Source organism: Mauremys mutica, chromosome 12, assembly GCF_020497125.1.
Source record: "Mauremys mutica isolate MM-2020 ecotype Southern chromosome 12, ASM2049712v1, whole genome shotgun sequence".
In the NCBI taxonomy this organism is placed as follows: Eukaryota; Metazoa; Chordata; order Testudines; family Geoemydidae; genus Mauremys; species Mauremys mutica.
The window spans coordinates 32,124,289-32,136,228 of NC_059083.1; the positions used below are offsets into that span (position 1 = coordinate 32,124,289).

The 11,940-nt window shown below is 49.3% G+C and overlaps 1 protein-coding gene across 1 annotated transcript; it reads right to left on the reverse strand.

Moving 5' to 3' along the window:
• Nucleotides 1-1,552: 1,552 nt before the first annotated feature.
• On the reverse strand, nt 1,553-3,888 carry LOC123346502 (E3 ubiquitin-protein ligase TRIM58-like). Its single transcript, XM_044983942.1, has 3 exons — nt 3,467-3,888; nt 1,806-1,828; nt 1,553-1,706 (listed from the first exon to the last, which is right to left on the reverse strand). Exons 1-3 carry the CDS (start codon nt 3,869-3,871, stop codon nt 1,637-1,639), a joined length of 498 nt encoding a protein of 165 aa, XP_044839877.1. The 5' UTR covers nt 3,872-3,888; the 3' UTR covers nt 1,553-1,636.
• Nucleotides 3,889-11,940: the final 8,052 nt, after the last annotated feature.

Here is an 11,940-nt window from a genome sequence, read left to right on the forward strand (position 1 = left end):
ACTACAGCTGAGCACTTATACTACAATAGAGAGGTCTCTGCCCTGTTCCTGTAGCAGGAACACAGGCTGAGCAAATCGTAGTATGGAAAAGTAACTGCTACTCTTTCCATTTGCACAGCCACCACTTCGCCCATCTGCAGCTCCTACTTACCTAGATGTTTAGAGCAGGACACAAAAGTTTAGTCATGGGAAAAAGAACAACTTTCTAAGTGCCCCACTGTATCTGCAGTTATATTTCATCTCAGAAGCATTCAGGAAGGATGAAATTCTCCTCTTCACAGGGGACCAGCACAAGGTATATCCACTTACATCCCATTTAGAGCCTAAAAATGGGACTTAAGCAGGATTTCAGTTGGGTCTAGGTCTCATGTCGGCCTTCCAAATGGATGTACATTTCCCACAGAGCTTCTCCGGTCTACTTTGGGTTTATCTAGTTCATCTCAGAAAATGTGGCCATGTGCCTGTCAGTTCCACAGCTCCCTGTTTAGAACCAGTGCTAACACCAGCATAGCTAATTATTATTATTATACATAGACCATTTCTCTCAGTGTCAGAGAAGGTGGAGCAGATGTGCCAGACATTTTTTTTCAGAAGAGCATTAAAATCAATTTTAGATGTTAATAAATCGAACTTTTAAAACCATGGAAAGTAAAAGTTAAGATTCAGCTTTAACTAAAATCACTCGGAAGTTAAACTGTTGCAAACCACATTTCGGGTCACCCGAACAAATGTAACGTGATCACCACAGTATTGAAAATGTCGCCCACATCTCTTTAGGATTAAACACACATCTCTGGTACTGAGCAGAATACTCTGACAGGGACTGAACTCTTCTGGTGTTGGTGCCATAATCTGTTTTGGTACCGATCTGGTCCTCATTACCATCCCCTCTGGGCTCCTCACAATCTCTAGTGTATCAATCTGCACAACCCCTTTGGGAGGTTGAGCCCGACTACTCTCCCCATTGTACAGATGGGGATCTGAGTCACAGAGGGACAGGTTTTCTAAAGGGATTGAGGCACTGAAAGATTCAGATAGGCACCTAGTAGGATTTTCAAAAGCAACTAGGCACCTAACTCCTATTGAAATCAATGGGAGTCTGGCACATGGGCATGTCCAAAAATCCCACTAGGTGCTAATCTGCATCTTTAGGCACCTACACGGCTTTAATAATCAGTCCCTAAGTGACTCACCCAAGGTCCCACAGCCCATCTGTGGCACAGCAGGCTAGTTCTGTAACCACTGGAGCATCCTGCCTCTAATTTCATGATCTCAGCCTGAGCATTTGCACATGAAGGTATATGACCAACCCCTACCTGTGCAATCTGAACACAAACCTGGAGAGCCACTACCACCTCCACCATTTGAGCTAACGCCCCAACTCCAGGAGATGCTCACATGTGTACATGTGTTCTTGAGACTGGCTGTGCATCCTGAAAGAGCACACACAAACTGTGGGGGCAGCAAGTGGGGAATGGGGTGGCTGGAATGTCCTTAAATGTTCAAAAATGAGGTGGTACAATTATTTTTGTTCAAAATGTTGTGATATTTTTTTATCCAGTCCTGTCACATATATGGACCTGACTGATGAGTTGTAAGCGCTTGGGGTGGGCACTGCTGAATATGAGAGTGGCGTTCATTTACCTCTGAGCTCCTGCTGTTGAGTAGAAATGGCTTCCTGTTCCTGACTGTTCACATTTTCACTCCTAAAGAGAAGACATTCTCAGCTGTTCAGTGCAGTAATGCTGCAGTGCATCAAACAGGAATGTCAGGGGAAATGAAAAAGGCAAATGCATGTACAGTACCTGCTCGATGTGCTTGCCTCCTCCTGAAAGGAGAAATGGGGAAAATGTCAATAATTTAATAAAACCAAGTGAACAAAAATCCAGGTACCATTCCCCATGGGTGTGCCATACACTTGCAGGCACAAAACCCTCTCCTCATCAGGGCAATCCCATTTCAGAAGGGTAAATTCCCAGCCATCCCTGCTTCCCTAGGTATTTATGAATTTCATTCATCCGAGCAAATACTGTAGCTACCTTATTCACCCCACTATGGCTACAGTTTGCTAAACCCACTGCCGTGCACCTTTGTCAACCACAAAGGGTTACGCTTCTATATGAAGCAGCATTAGCCAGAAAAAGTGATAGATTCACAGCTGATAAGGCCTGAAGGGGCCATTCTGAACACCTGGCCTGACCTCCTGTTTTTGAGCACAGTCCAGAGAACCTCTCCCAGAGATTCCCTCAGCATCAGCTTGTGGCTGAGAAAGAACAGGTCTCTGTGAGACGCCCAGCAATGATTTAAAGACTCCAAGTCATGGGGACCCACCACAACCCGTGGTAAGTTGTTCCAATGGTAAATCCCCCTCGTGGTAAAATATGGGCACCTTACTTCTAGCCTAAATCTGTCCAGCTTTAACTTCCAGCCATTAGATCTCACTCTGCCTTTGTCTGCTGGATTAAAGAGCCCTTTCCCAGACCTGGCTTCCCTCTGCAGGGCTAATAAGATTAAAAGGCAGAAACTAAAACAAGGAGCTCTGACTCTGCTATTGGCATGGGGATGGAGCTTAGTGAAGAATTTATTTGACAAATAAGATTGGTCCATGGAGCTCAGACAATTCCATGTGGCAAAAGGGAACAGAGACTAAATTGAAGGGGGAATGCTCTCAGAGCAAGAGGGGCCATCGACCACCATATGCCAGAAGACAAGGCTGGAGAGATAGAGCAGGAGGGTCTCTGCCTTTCCTGAGATGCTGACCAGACCTCACTAGAAGGGCTGCAGCTGCTCAGCTCTCCCGATACAGCTGTGCCGCTGCAGCGCATGTGGTGAAGACGCTCTATGCCGATGGGAGAGAGTTCTCTTTTTAGTATAACCCCATGAGCAGCGGTACCTATTTTGGCGTAACTTATGTCACTGATGGGGGTGTAATATTCACACCCCTGAGCGACACAAGTTTTCCAACATAGGCTGTAGTGTAGCCATAGTGATAGAAGGGTTGTGCGCGGACACAGGGGATGGGGGCAGTTTGTCTCAGGACTGTTTGTTATTTTGGGTAGATTTGTAACTCTTTCTGTGCTTTCTTAAAAATACAAGTGCCAGTGATTAGGAAATCCCTTTGCTAAGCCTGTGTTCCTGGCTCGTCTGACACATTGTCCCAGAAGGGGTCAATCGCGAACTCAGCAGGCCCACAGTGAGCTGGAAATCTGCCAGAGCATGTGTAACCAAGTGGGAGCTTGGGAGGGCTGCGGCTCTGGGTCTGGGGTTTCAGACAGCTGGGGTGCGGAGAACCACATCCCAAAGAAGAGGGGCAGATGTGGGGTCTGCAACTGGGAGTGCAGCTGAGAGACCCAGAGCTGGAGTCTTAGAAGCACCTGGGATCAAGTGGTTAGGTCCGGTATCCGTCCAGAGAGGGGGTGACACAGGGCCCTGAAGGGATTTAATTAGCCAACAGACGCACCCCTACCTTGGACTCGTGGGCAGCCTTTCCCCTGGGAATCACAGTGTGAGAGCGGTGAGCCGGGGATCCTTTGCAATCCTCATAAAGGGCCTTGACATCCTCCGTACAGAACCAGGTGAGCTCTTTGCCATGTTCCTCGCAGACGTACCCGGCCCTCCCCCTTTGTGCTGGCTTTAAGCCCTGCTGTCTGAGGAACTTTATTATGTTGCCCAGCAGTGCGTCGGGCCTGAAGGCTTTTTTCTGGAACGTTTCTCCACACTGAGGGCAGGCGGCTGCCTCCATCCCCTCGCAGCGCTGGCTGATGCAGCCCAAGCAGAATTTGTGCCCACACTCTAGAGTCACCGGGTCTGTCAAATAATCCCCACAGATGAGACAAATGATGTCATGTAGCTCCCTACCAGCTATAGACATTGGGGCCAGGGGTTCCTGACCCTCACCCTTACGTTTCCCACTCCCTGGTGGAGCAGCTGTTCCCGTGGCTGCTGGGCTCTGTCTGTCTCCTTCCCCTGCACTGTGGGTCCTGCTGTCACGGGTGGGAGGTGCCTGTCCCCGGCCTCTGCCCTGCTCCGTGGCAGGGGGAGGTGAAGAGAAGGGAGGGGCCTGGAGAGGAAAGAGGAGATGGAAAAAGGGGATGAGGAACTGACTGGGAGAGGAGGAGCAATGACAGTTAGAAAGGGTGGGAAAGCAGCTCTGCCGGACACCCCCTCGCCAGTGAGCAGGGGCAGGGAGGGGTTTTAGCTCCGTGTTTGTCATGGGTGAGATGGACCCTGGAACACTGCGCCCGGTTCTAATGGCTGCATTTTGAAAAGGACGTTCAAAAAGAGTGGAGAGGGTGCAAAAAAGAGCCACAAAGGTGATCCGAGGGCTGGAGAAAATGCCCTACGGGGGCAGAATGAAAGAGCTCGGTCTGTTTGGTTTATCAAAAGGAGGAGCGAGAGATGACTTGATCATGGTGTTTATGTGCCTTTGTGGGGAGAAAATACTGGTCATTAAAGGGCTCTGTGACCTAGTGGAGAAAGGCAGGACAAGATCCAAATGAGAAATAAGGCACAAGTTTTAACAGTGCAGGTGATTAACAAACTTCTGAGGTGGTGGCTGCTCCATCCCTTAATGTCTCCCAGTCCAGACTGGAGCTTTTTTATGGCAGCCTTTCAAGTATTTCAAGATTATCATGTTCCCCATCAGTCTCTTTTCTAAACTAAACATACCCGGTTCCTTCAGCCTTTGCTCGGATGGCTGCATTCCATCTCTTCGATCATCTCCGCTTTCCGGTTTCTTTGCATCCTTTCTTTACGTTGGTGACCAAAACTAAATCTAATGGTCCCTTCAGGTTTACTGGGCCCTGCCTCAGTGCAGGGGGCTCAATGTGGTGACTTCTTCAGAGCCCTTCCAGCCCCTCATTTCTGTCAGTGAGCTCTGGTCTATCTGAGACAGTCCGGGCCTTGGAGCATGACCTGGTGCCCCTTGCAGTCAATGGTCAGATTCCCATTGGCCGTTGGATCTTGGCCTAGTGCACATCTCATCACCTGTGTGTTGCACTGTGCGTTGTTAGGGGCCTAGCGACCCCCTGGGTTATGTTACAGGGAGACACTGAGCTGAGCTCACAGAGTTCTGACTTTTCTGTTAAATCTCCTCTGGGTTCCCACCATCCTGTCCCTGAAAATGAAAATGTCAGAAAGTGACAACAGCCCTGGGGCTGCTCCGAGTGACTCTGCAGAGACACTGAGTTCTATTGCTCCAGAGGCTGAAGTGCAACCCCATCCCAAACCAGGTGCCAGATAAGCCTCAGGCTGCAGCTTTCGGTTTGAATGTGGCAAATCCCAGGTAACTGAAGAGGAAGGAGCAAAGAGAAACTAACTATGTGATTTTATCGGCTGTTCTTTGATGTGAACACATTATGTTTTTCCAAAATAATAAGCTCAGTCTGAGAATGAGGGAGAAAAATAGCAATTCAAAATTAAGGGGAAAAGGTATCAAAACACCCTAGTTAATGTCTAGCTCTACCCACCATTCCCAGGGCATTCTCCCCTCCCTCATCGTTTGTGATCCTGCAGAAATGACGAGCTCGGATAACAGCAGCGGAAAGGGGCAGGTGGTGAGCGTGGGGTACAAAGGGTAACAAGCAGCAGTTTATTGAGCTGCGGAGGGGAGCCTCTGGGGTCAGAGTCTCCTTTTTTATTGCACATCATTGAGCTATTATTTGACAGACAGGCCCTGAGTCAGGGCAACAGCGACACTGACCCTGTGTGCCCCAGAACACACAGAGAGGGAACGGTAATTAAACACTCCGCTGCCTGTGCTGACAGAGCTCAAGGGATCTGAGATGCTTCAGGTGCAGCTCTGGAGGGAGTTCCAGAGTAAGGTGCATAATTCCATGCTCTCTACAGATTCCCTATGTGACCTTAGGCGAGTCACTTAGGCCCAGAGTTTCCAAGATGTTTTGATGTCTAAAGATGCAGACAGGTGCCTAGTGGAATTTTCAAAGGTGCCTGGGCACTTAGCTTCCAATGGGAGTTAGGCACCTTGGTGCTTTTGAAAATCCCACTAGACACCTAACTACATCTTTATGTGACTACAGACCTTCCAAAGTCTGCCCCTTAGTCTCTGTGCCAGATTTGCAAAGCTATTTATGCTCCTAAAGATGCAGACAGGAGCCTAGTGGGACTTTCAAAAGTGCCTGTGTGAGTTAGGTGCCTGACTGCCATGAATTGCCTTCTGCTGTGTTCCTGTCCCTTCTGCACTCGTCCTGTGTACATTCTATCGAAGGCGCTTGCTGGCAGGAATGTCCATGCGAACAAGGGATTTCTACTGCATGTTATAAAATATCCCTGGGAAGCAATGTCTGACCATTTAGGACCTGATCCAACAAGGTCTTTAAGTATGTGTGTGACTTTCAGCATGCAGGCAACCCCACCAAAGTTTGCCCCTTAGTTTCTGTGCCAGATTTTCAAAGCTATTTAGGATCCTAAAGATGCAGACAGGAGCCTAGTGGGAGTTTCAAAAGTGCCTGCGTGAGTTAGGTGCCTGATTCCATGAATTCCCTTTAGCTCCTGCCCCTTCTGCACTCTTCCTGTGCGTATTCCATCAACGGTGCTTGCTGGCAGGAATGTCCATGTGAACAAGAGATTTCTACTGCATGTTATAAAATATCCCTGGGAAGCAATGTCTGACCATTTAGGACCTGATCCAACAAGGTCTTTAAGTATGTGTGTGACTTTCAACATGCAGGCAACCCCACCAAAGTTTGCCCCTTAGTTTCTGTGCCAGATTTTCAAAGCTATTTAGGATCCTAAAGATGCAGACAGGAGCCTAGTGGGAGTTTCAAAAGTGCCTGCGTGAGTTAGGTGCCTGATTCCATGAATTCCCTTTAGCTCCTGCCCCTTCTGCACTCTTCCTGTGCGTATTCCATCAACGGTGCTTGCTGGGAGGAATGTCCATGCGAACAAGGGATTTCTACTGAATGTTATAAAATATTCCTGGGAAGCAATGTCTGACCATTTAGGCCCTGACCCAAAAAGATCCTTAAGTATGTGCATAACTTTCAGCATGCAAGTATAAGCAGAGTCAGGATGAGCTCTACACTGACATCTGGTGGTGAATTGTGGAAAAGGACTTCAGGGGCTGATCTCATTTGCATGGATTCATCCACCCTGCCTAGCATGATGGGATTGCTTGCCCAGAAGGTCACTTTGGCTGCTGTGGGATCCCCAGTCTCTTTGTTACTGGGGCAGGAGTAATAAAGGGTTGTTATCCTGGTTATGTGAATCAAGGACAGTGGAACTGTACCTGGCATTTTAGGATGGAGGGACTCACGCTCACCTTAGTTGCACTTGCTAGACAAGGGACATGGGTTCCAAAGCCAGGTGATTCAATAAAGAGATTGGGAGAAGGTAACTGTATATGTAGAGATACTGCTGTCAGAGGGGGCAAGCTGCCATTTTGGTGCTTCTCTGTTCTGTATAATGAAAGAGCTAGGTTTTACTCTGTTATGACTCAGGTTACATACTGCTGAGTTGATAACTTAGTCTAAGTATTAGACTTCTTTTTGGGCTAGCAGTGAGACTTCACTACTATGAGCTGAGCTTACTAAAGAGCTAAAATCCCTGAGAGCTGTGTTAAGTGGGGGCCTAGAGGTGAAGTAAGAGGGATGGCTAGTGGAGAGGAGTAGCTAGCCAGATGTGTAGCGGATAGCTGGATGCAGGGTGGTTAATGGATGGCTGGTGGAGAGGAGCAGCAGTGAAGCACATAAGGTGCCCCCATACCTCCTCCCCTTTCTGCACAGGCTGGGAGGTAAACTCTACAGGTGAACTTCTAAACCCTGGGGGGGCTGCACTGACCAAGGTCAGAAGCTGTGGGTGGGGTGACTGTTGGATTGCTGGACTTAAGACCCTGAGGGGAAAAGGACACTGCCAAACTTACTTGGGGGTGGGTCATTTGTTTATGGTTTGTGTTATGAATCTTGTTTGTGGTGTTTCTCCAACATAGTGCTCCATTGTTTCCTTCCTTTATTAATAGGCTTTTGCTACACTCAGACTCTGTTCTTGTGAGAGGGGAAGTATTGCCTCTTAGAGGGGCCCAGGGGGTGGAATTTAATTGTCCCAGGTCACTGGGTGGGGGCTCAAGCCGGTTTTGCATCGTGTTATTGACACGGAACCCCTAGATACTGAACCCAGCCCTTGTTGCTGCCAATTCTGATGGGCAGGAGGGTTACATAGGTTTAAAATAAATTGGTGTTGTTTTAAATAATGCCACTTCTTGCCCAAATGGTCCCTTTGGCTGCTGTGGGATCCCCGGTCTCTTTGTTATTGAGGCAGGAGTAATAAAGGGTTGTTATCCTCATTATGTGAATCAAGGACAGTAGAACTGTACCTGGCATTTTATGACCGAGGGACTCACCCTCAACTACGCAGCACTCGCTAGGCAAGGGACATGGGTTCCAAAACCCAGTGGGTGGAGGAGTAGGGTGTATGCACAGGCAGTCCTAAATGCCCCCCCCCCCGGTGTAATAACAGAGCTAATTTTGATTCCACTAGGAGTCTTGTTACATGCTGCAGAGCTGAAATCTGATACCTGGGTCTAAGTATTAGACCTACCTTGGGCTAGTGGTACACCAGCACTGAGGCTCCCCTAATTCCAGCTAAACTCGCTAAAGAGCTGCAGTCACTGAGAGCTGTGTTAAGTGTGTGGGGCCTGAAGACAAGTTGGTGAGCAGCGAGCAGAGCAGAGCAGACAGCAGGCGAGCTGGCAGAGCGGAGTGGGTAGCAGGCTGGCTGGTGGAGTGTAGCAGTCAGCAGGGCAGCTGGCGGACAGGGGCAGACTGCAGGATGGCTGGTGGAGAGGTGCAGCTGGTGGTGAGGACTGCAGCAGAACCCCATGGAGAGGTGTGGCACTTGGCCATCAATCTGAGCAGTGCAGAATGTAAGATGCCTCCCCCACCACTTCCCTCCACTTCCACCCTGCCTGGGAGCTAAACTCTGCAGATGAACTTTTGAACTCTGGGGACTGCACTGACCAAGGTCAGAAACTGTGGGTGGGGTGACTGTTGGGTTGCTGGACTTAAGATCCTGAGGGGAAAAGGACACTGCCAAACTTACTTGGGGGTTGGTCAGTTGCTCATGGTTTGTGTTATGAATCCTGTCTGTGGTGTTTCCTCAATATAATGCCACATTGTTTCCCTCCTTTATTAAAAGGCTTTTGCTACACTCAGACTCTGTGCTTGCGAGAAGGGAAGTATTGCCTCTTAGAGGTGCCTGGGGGGGTGGTAGGTAATTGTCCCAGGTCACTGGGTGGGGGCTCGAGCCGGTTTTGCATTGTGTTATTGACACGGAACCCCTGGATACTGAACCAGCCCTTGTTGCTGCCAACTCAGAGGGGCAGAAGGGTTACATTTTGGGGGCTTGTCCAGGATCCCTGGGTCAGTACCCCTCACAAGCACCTGTTGAGTGTTCCACTGCATTGAGAAATAATTGTGATTATATTTTGAGAAAATTACTGTTTGTATAATGGCTAATATGTTGCATTTGTTGTGCCCCAGCCCTGCAGCCTCTAGCTCAGGGGCAGCAGCCTCAGCCAATGATTGGGCAAAAGCACTGGGGCAAACATCGGAAAAGATTATGTTGTCACATGCTACGTCAAACTCTTGTCATAAGTTAAGGTTATTTGCTGGGGAAGAGGAGTTTGAACCCTGGTTGGAGCATACCACTGAAATGTTGCGGGAGTGGGCACTATCCGATGCAGAAAAGCGAAGATGTCTAATAGAGAGCCTTAGTGGCCCAGCATTAGATGTGATTCGCACCCTGAAGCTCATTGACCCTGGGTCAGTGTGAAGGACTGCCTAGAGACCCTTGATCATACCTTTGGAAGCAGAGAGGGACCTGAAGACAGTTACTGTAAGTTCCTTAATTCCTGACAGCAAAGGGCCGAGAAGATTTCAGCCTATATACAGAGGCTGGAGAGACTGCTTCAGAGAGCTGTTATGAGGGGAGCAGTGACTGCTGGGCAGATGGATCGGACCAGACTGGCTCAAGTTGTAAGAAGGACTCAGTATCAGAACCCGATCCTACTTCATTTCCGACTAAGAGAATGGCAGAAACATGACCAAAGTTACTCCCAGCTGATAAAGGAGGTCAGAGAAGAGGAAGAAAGGCAGGCTGCCAGCGAGTGTTGGGAAGCCCAAACATTGGAGCCAGCCAGCACAACACCACTGCAAATGGCCAATGTACTGATGGTGAGCAGCACAGAGGAACTTGCCCAACAAATGCAAGTCCTGACAGAACAGATAGCTGAGCTGCAAAGCACCATTGACTGAGCTAAGACTTCCAGGAATAAGGAGCCTCAGACTGTGGTGATGGAGAGGTCAACATTTAGAACCACCGTCCCACTCAGGCGAAGTAGGAAAGGACAATTCTTCTGCTACTGATGTGGTCAGGATGGACACAGTTCTGCCAAGTGCCATAATGAAGAAAACCCCTCCTTAGTGTATGGAAAGCTGAGGATCAGTTGGGAGAGATCCGGGAGGGTCTGGGGATGGGGACCACCCAGGCCTGCAGGATTTAAAGATCCCCCCCAGAAAAGACCGTCCAGCTGGGATCCCTGCAGGACTGATAGGGCCTCGAGCAGAGGTCACGGTGAGGATTGAAGGGGCGGAGTGTAAAGCCGTGCTTGACACTGGATCTCAAGTGACTATTACATTTCAGTCATTCTACCAACAGATGCTTAGGCACCTGCCTATACAGCCACTGACTGGCATTGGTCTGTGTGGCCTCAGCATGGATGAATACCCCTACCAAGGGTATGTCATAGTGCACCTGGAATTCCCAGAGGAGGTTGCTGGGGTAAGGGAAGAGGTAGACACAGCTGCCTTAATATGCCCTGACCCTAAAGGGACCTCTGATGTGTCTGTGCTGATAGGGACCAACTCCAGTCTCTTCAAGGTGCTTGCAGATTACTGCAGACAATGGTCTAGGGACCAGTACCTGAGTACCCTGATGATCCATACGCTTTGTTCTGAAGCTTATAGGAAGACAGAGCGCTAACAAGGAGACATCTGAGCTACCGACTGGGGCACTGAAGGACATGGGCACAACCCCCTTAGTAGTGCCTGCAAGGACGGAGCAAGAGGTGCAGGCTGAAAGGCAGTAAAGGGGCATTAGCAATGATAGAGCAGCTGGTTGAAGGAGAGCTCCCGGAAGGAGTGCTGGTCTCCAGTGGAGTCATAACCCTACCTGCTGCAGCCCAGGAAAAGGTGACTGTTCTGATTGCTAATGAAACAAGTCGAGATGTTGTTGTGAAGCAAAGACAAAAGATAGCAGACCTCTTCGAGCCTGAATCAATTGTAAAACCCCAGTGCGAGACTCAAGTTCCGACAATAGACACAGCGAAGTTTGACTTTGGAGATTCACCATTGTCCGAGGAGTGGAAAGATCACCTGAGGAGGAAACTTTGTGAGAGATCCAAGGTGTTCTCACTGCTTGAGTGGGATGTGGGATGCGCAAAAGGAGTAGAGCACATCAGACTACACAACTATCGACCTTTCAGGGAGAGAGCTAGGAGGATTGTTACCAGATGGGACTTCTGAGCGATGAGACAGATGAGTTGCCAGCTGGCTTTGTCTCTCTTGGGGATCTTGTGGATCGCTGCTCTCCTCTTCTTCTTGGGGGCGAGGAGACAGGAGGTGGCAGGACCCGAAGGGCAGACGTCAAAGGTAACGAGCATCCGCTTCTTTTTGGGGACTGGTGTTTGGGGTCCAGCCTGGATCGGCGCGAGGGGGCTTTGTAAGAGCAGTGTTGTGTGCCCCGCTGTCCCGCAGGCTAGAGCCCCTGCAAGTGGCCTCGGGGAATTTATAAGGGGAGGAGGTTGCACTCAGAGGCTTGCTATGTGAAAGGGGTCACCAGTACAATAGCTTGAGAATCACTGTCCTAGTTGAATTGAGGGCACATCTACACAGCACCTGGCAGGTGTGATTCCCAGCCTGGGTAGAC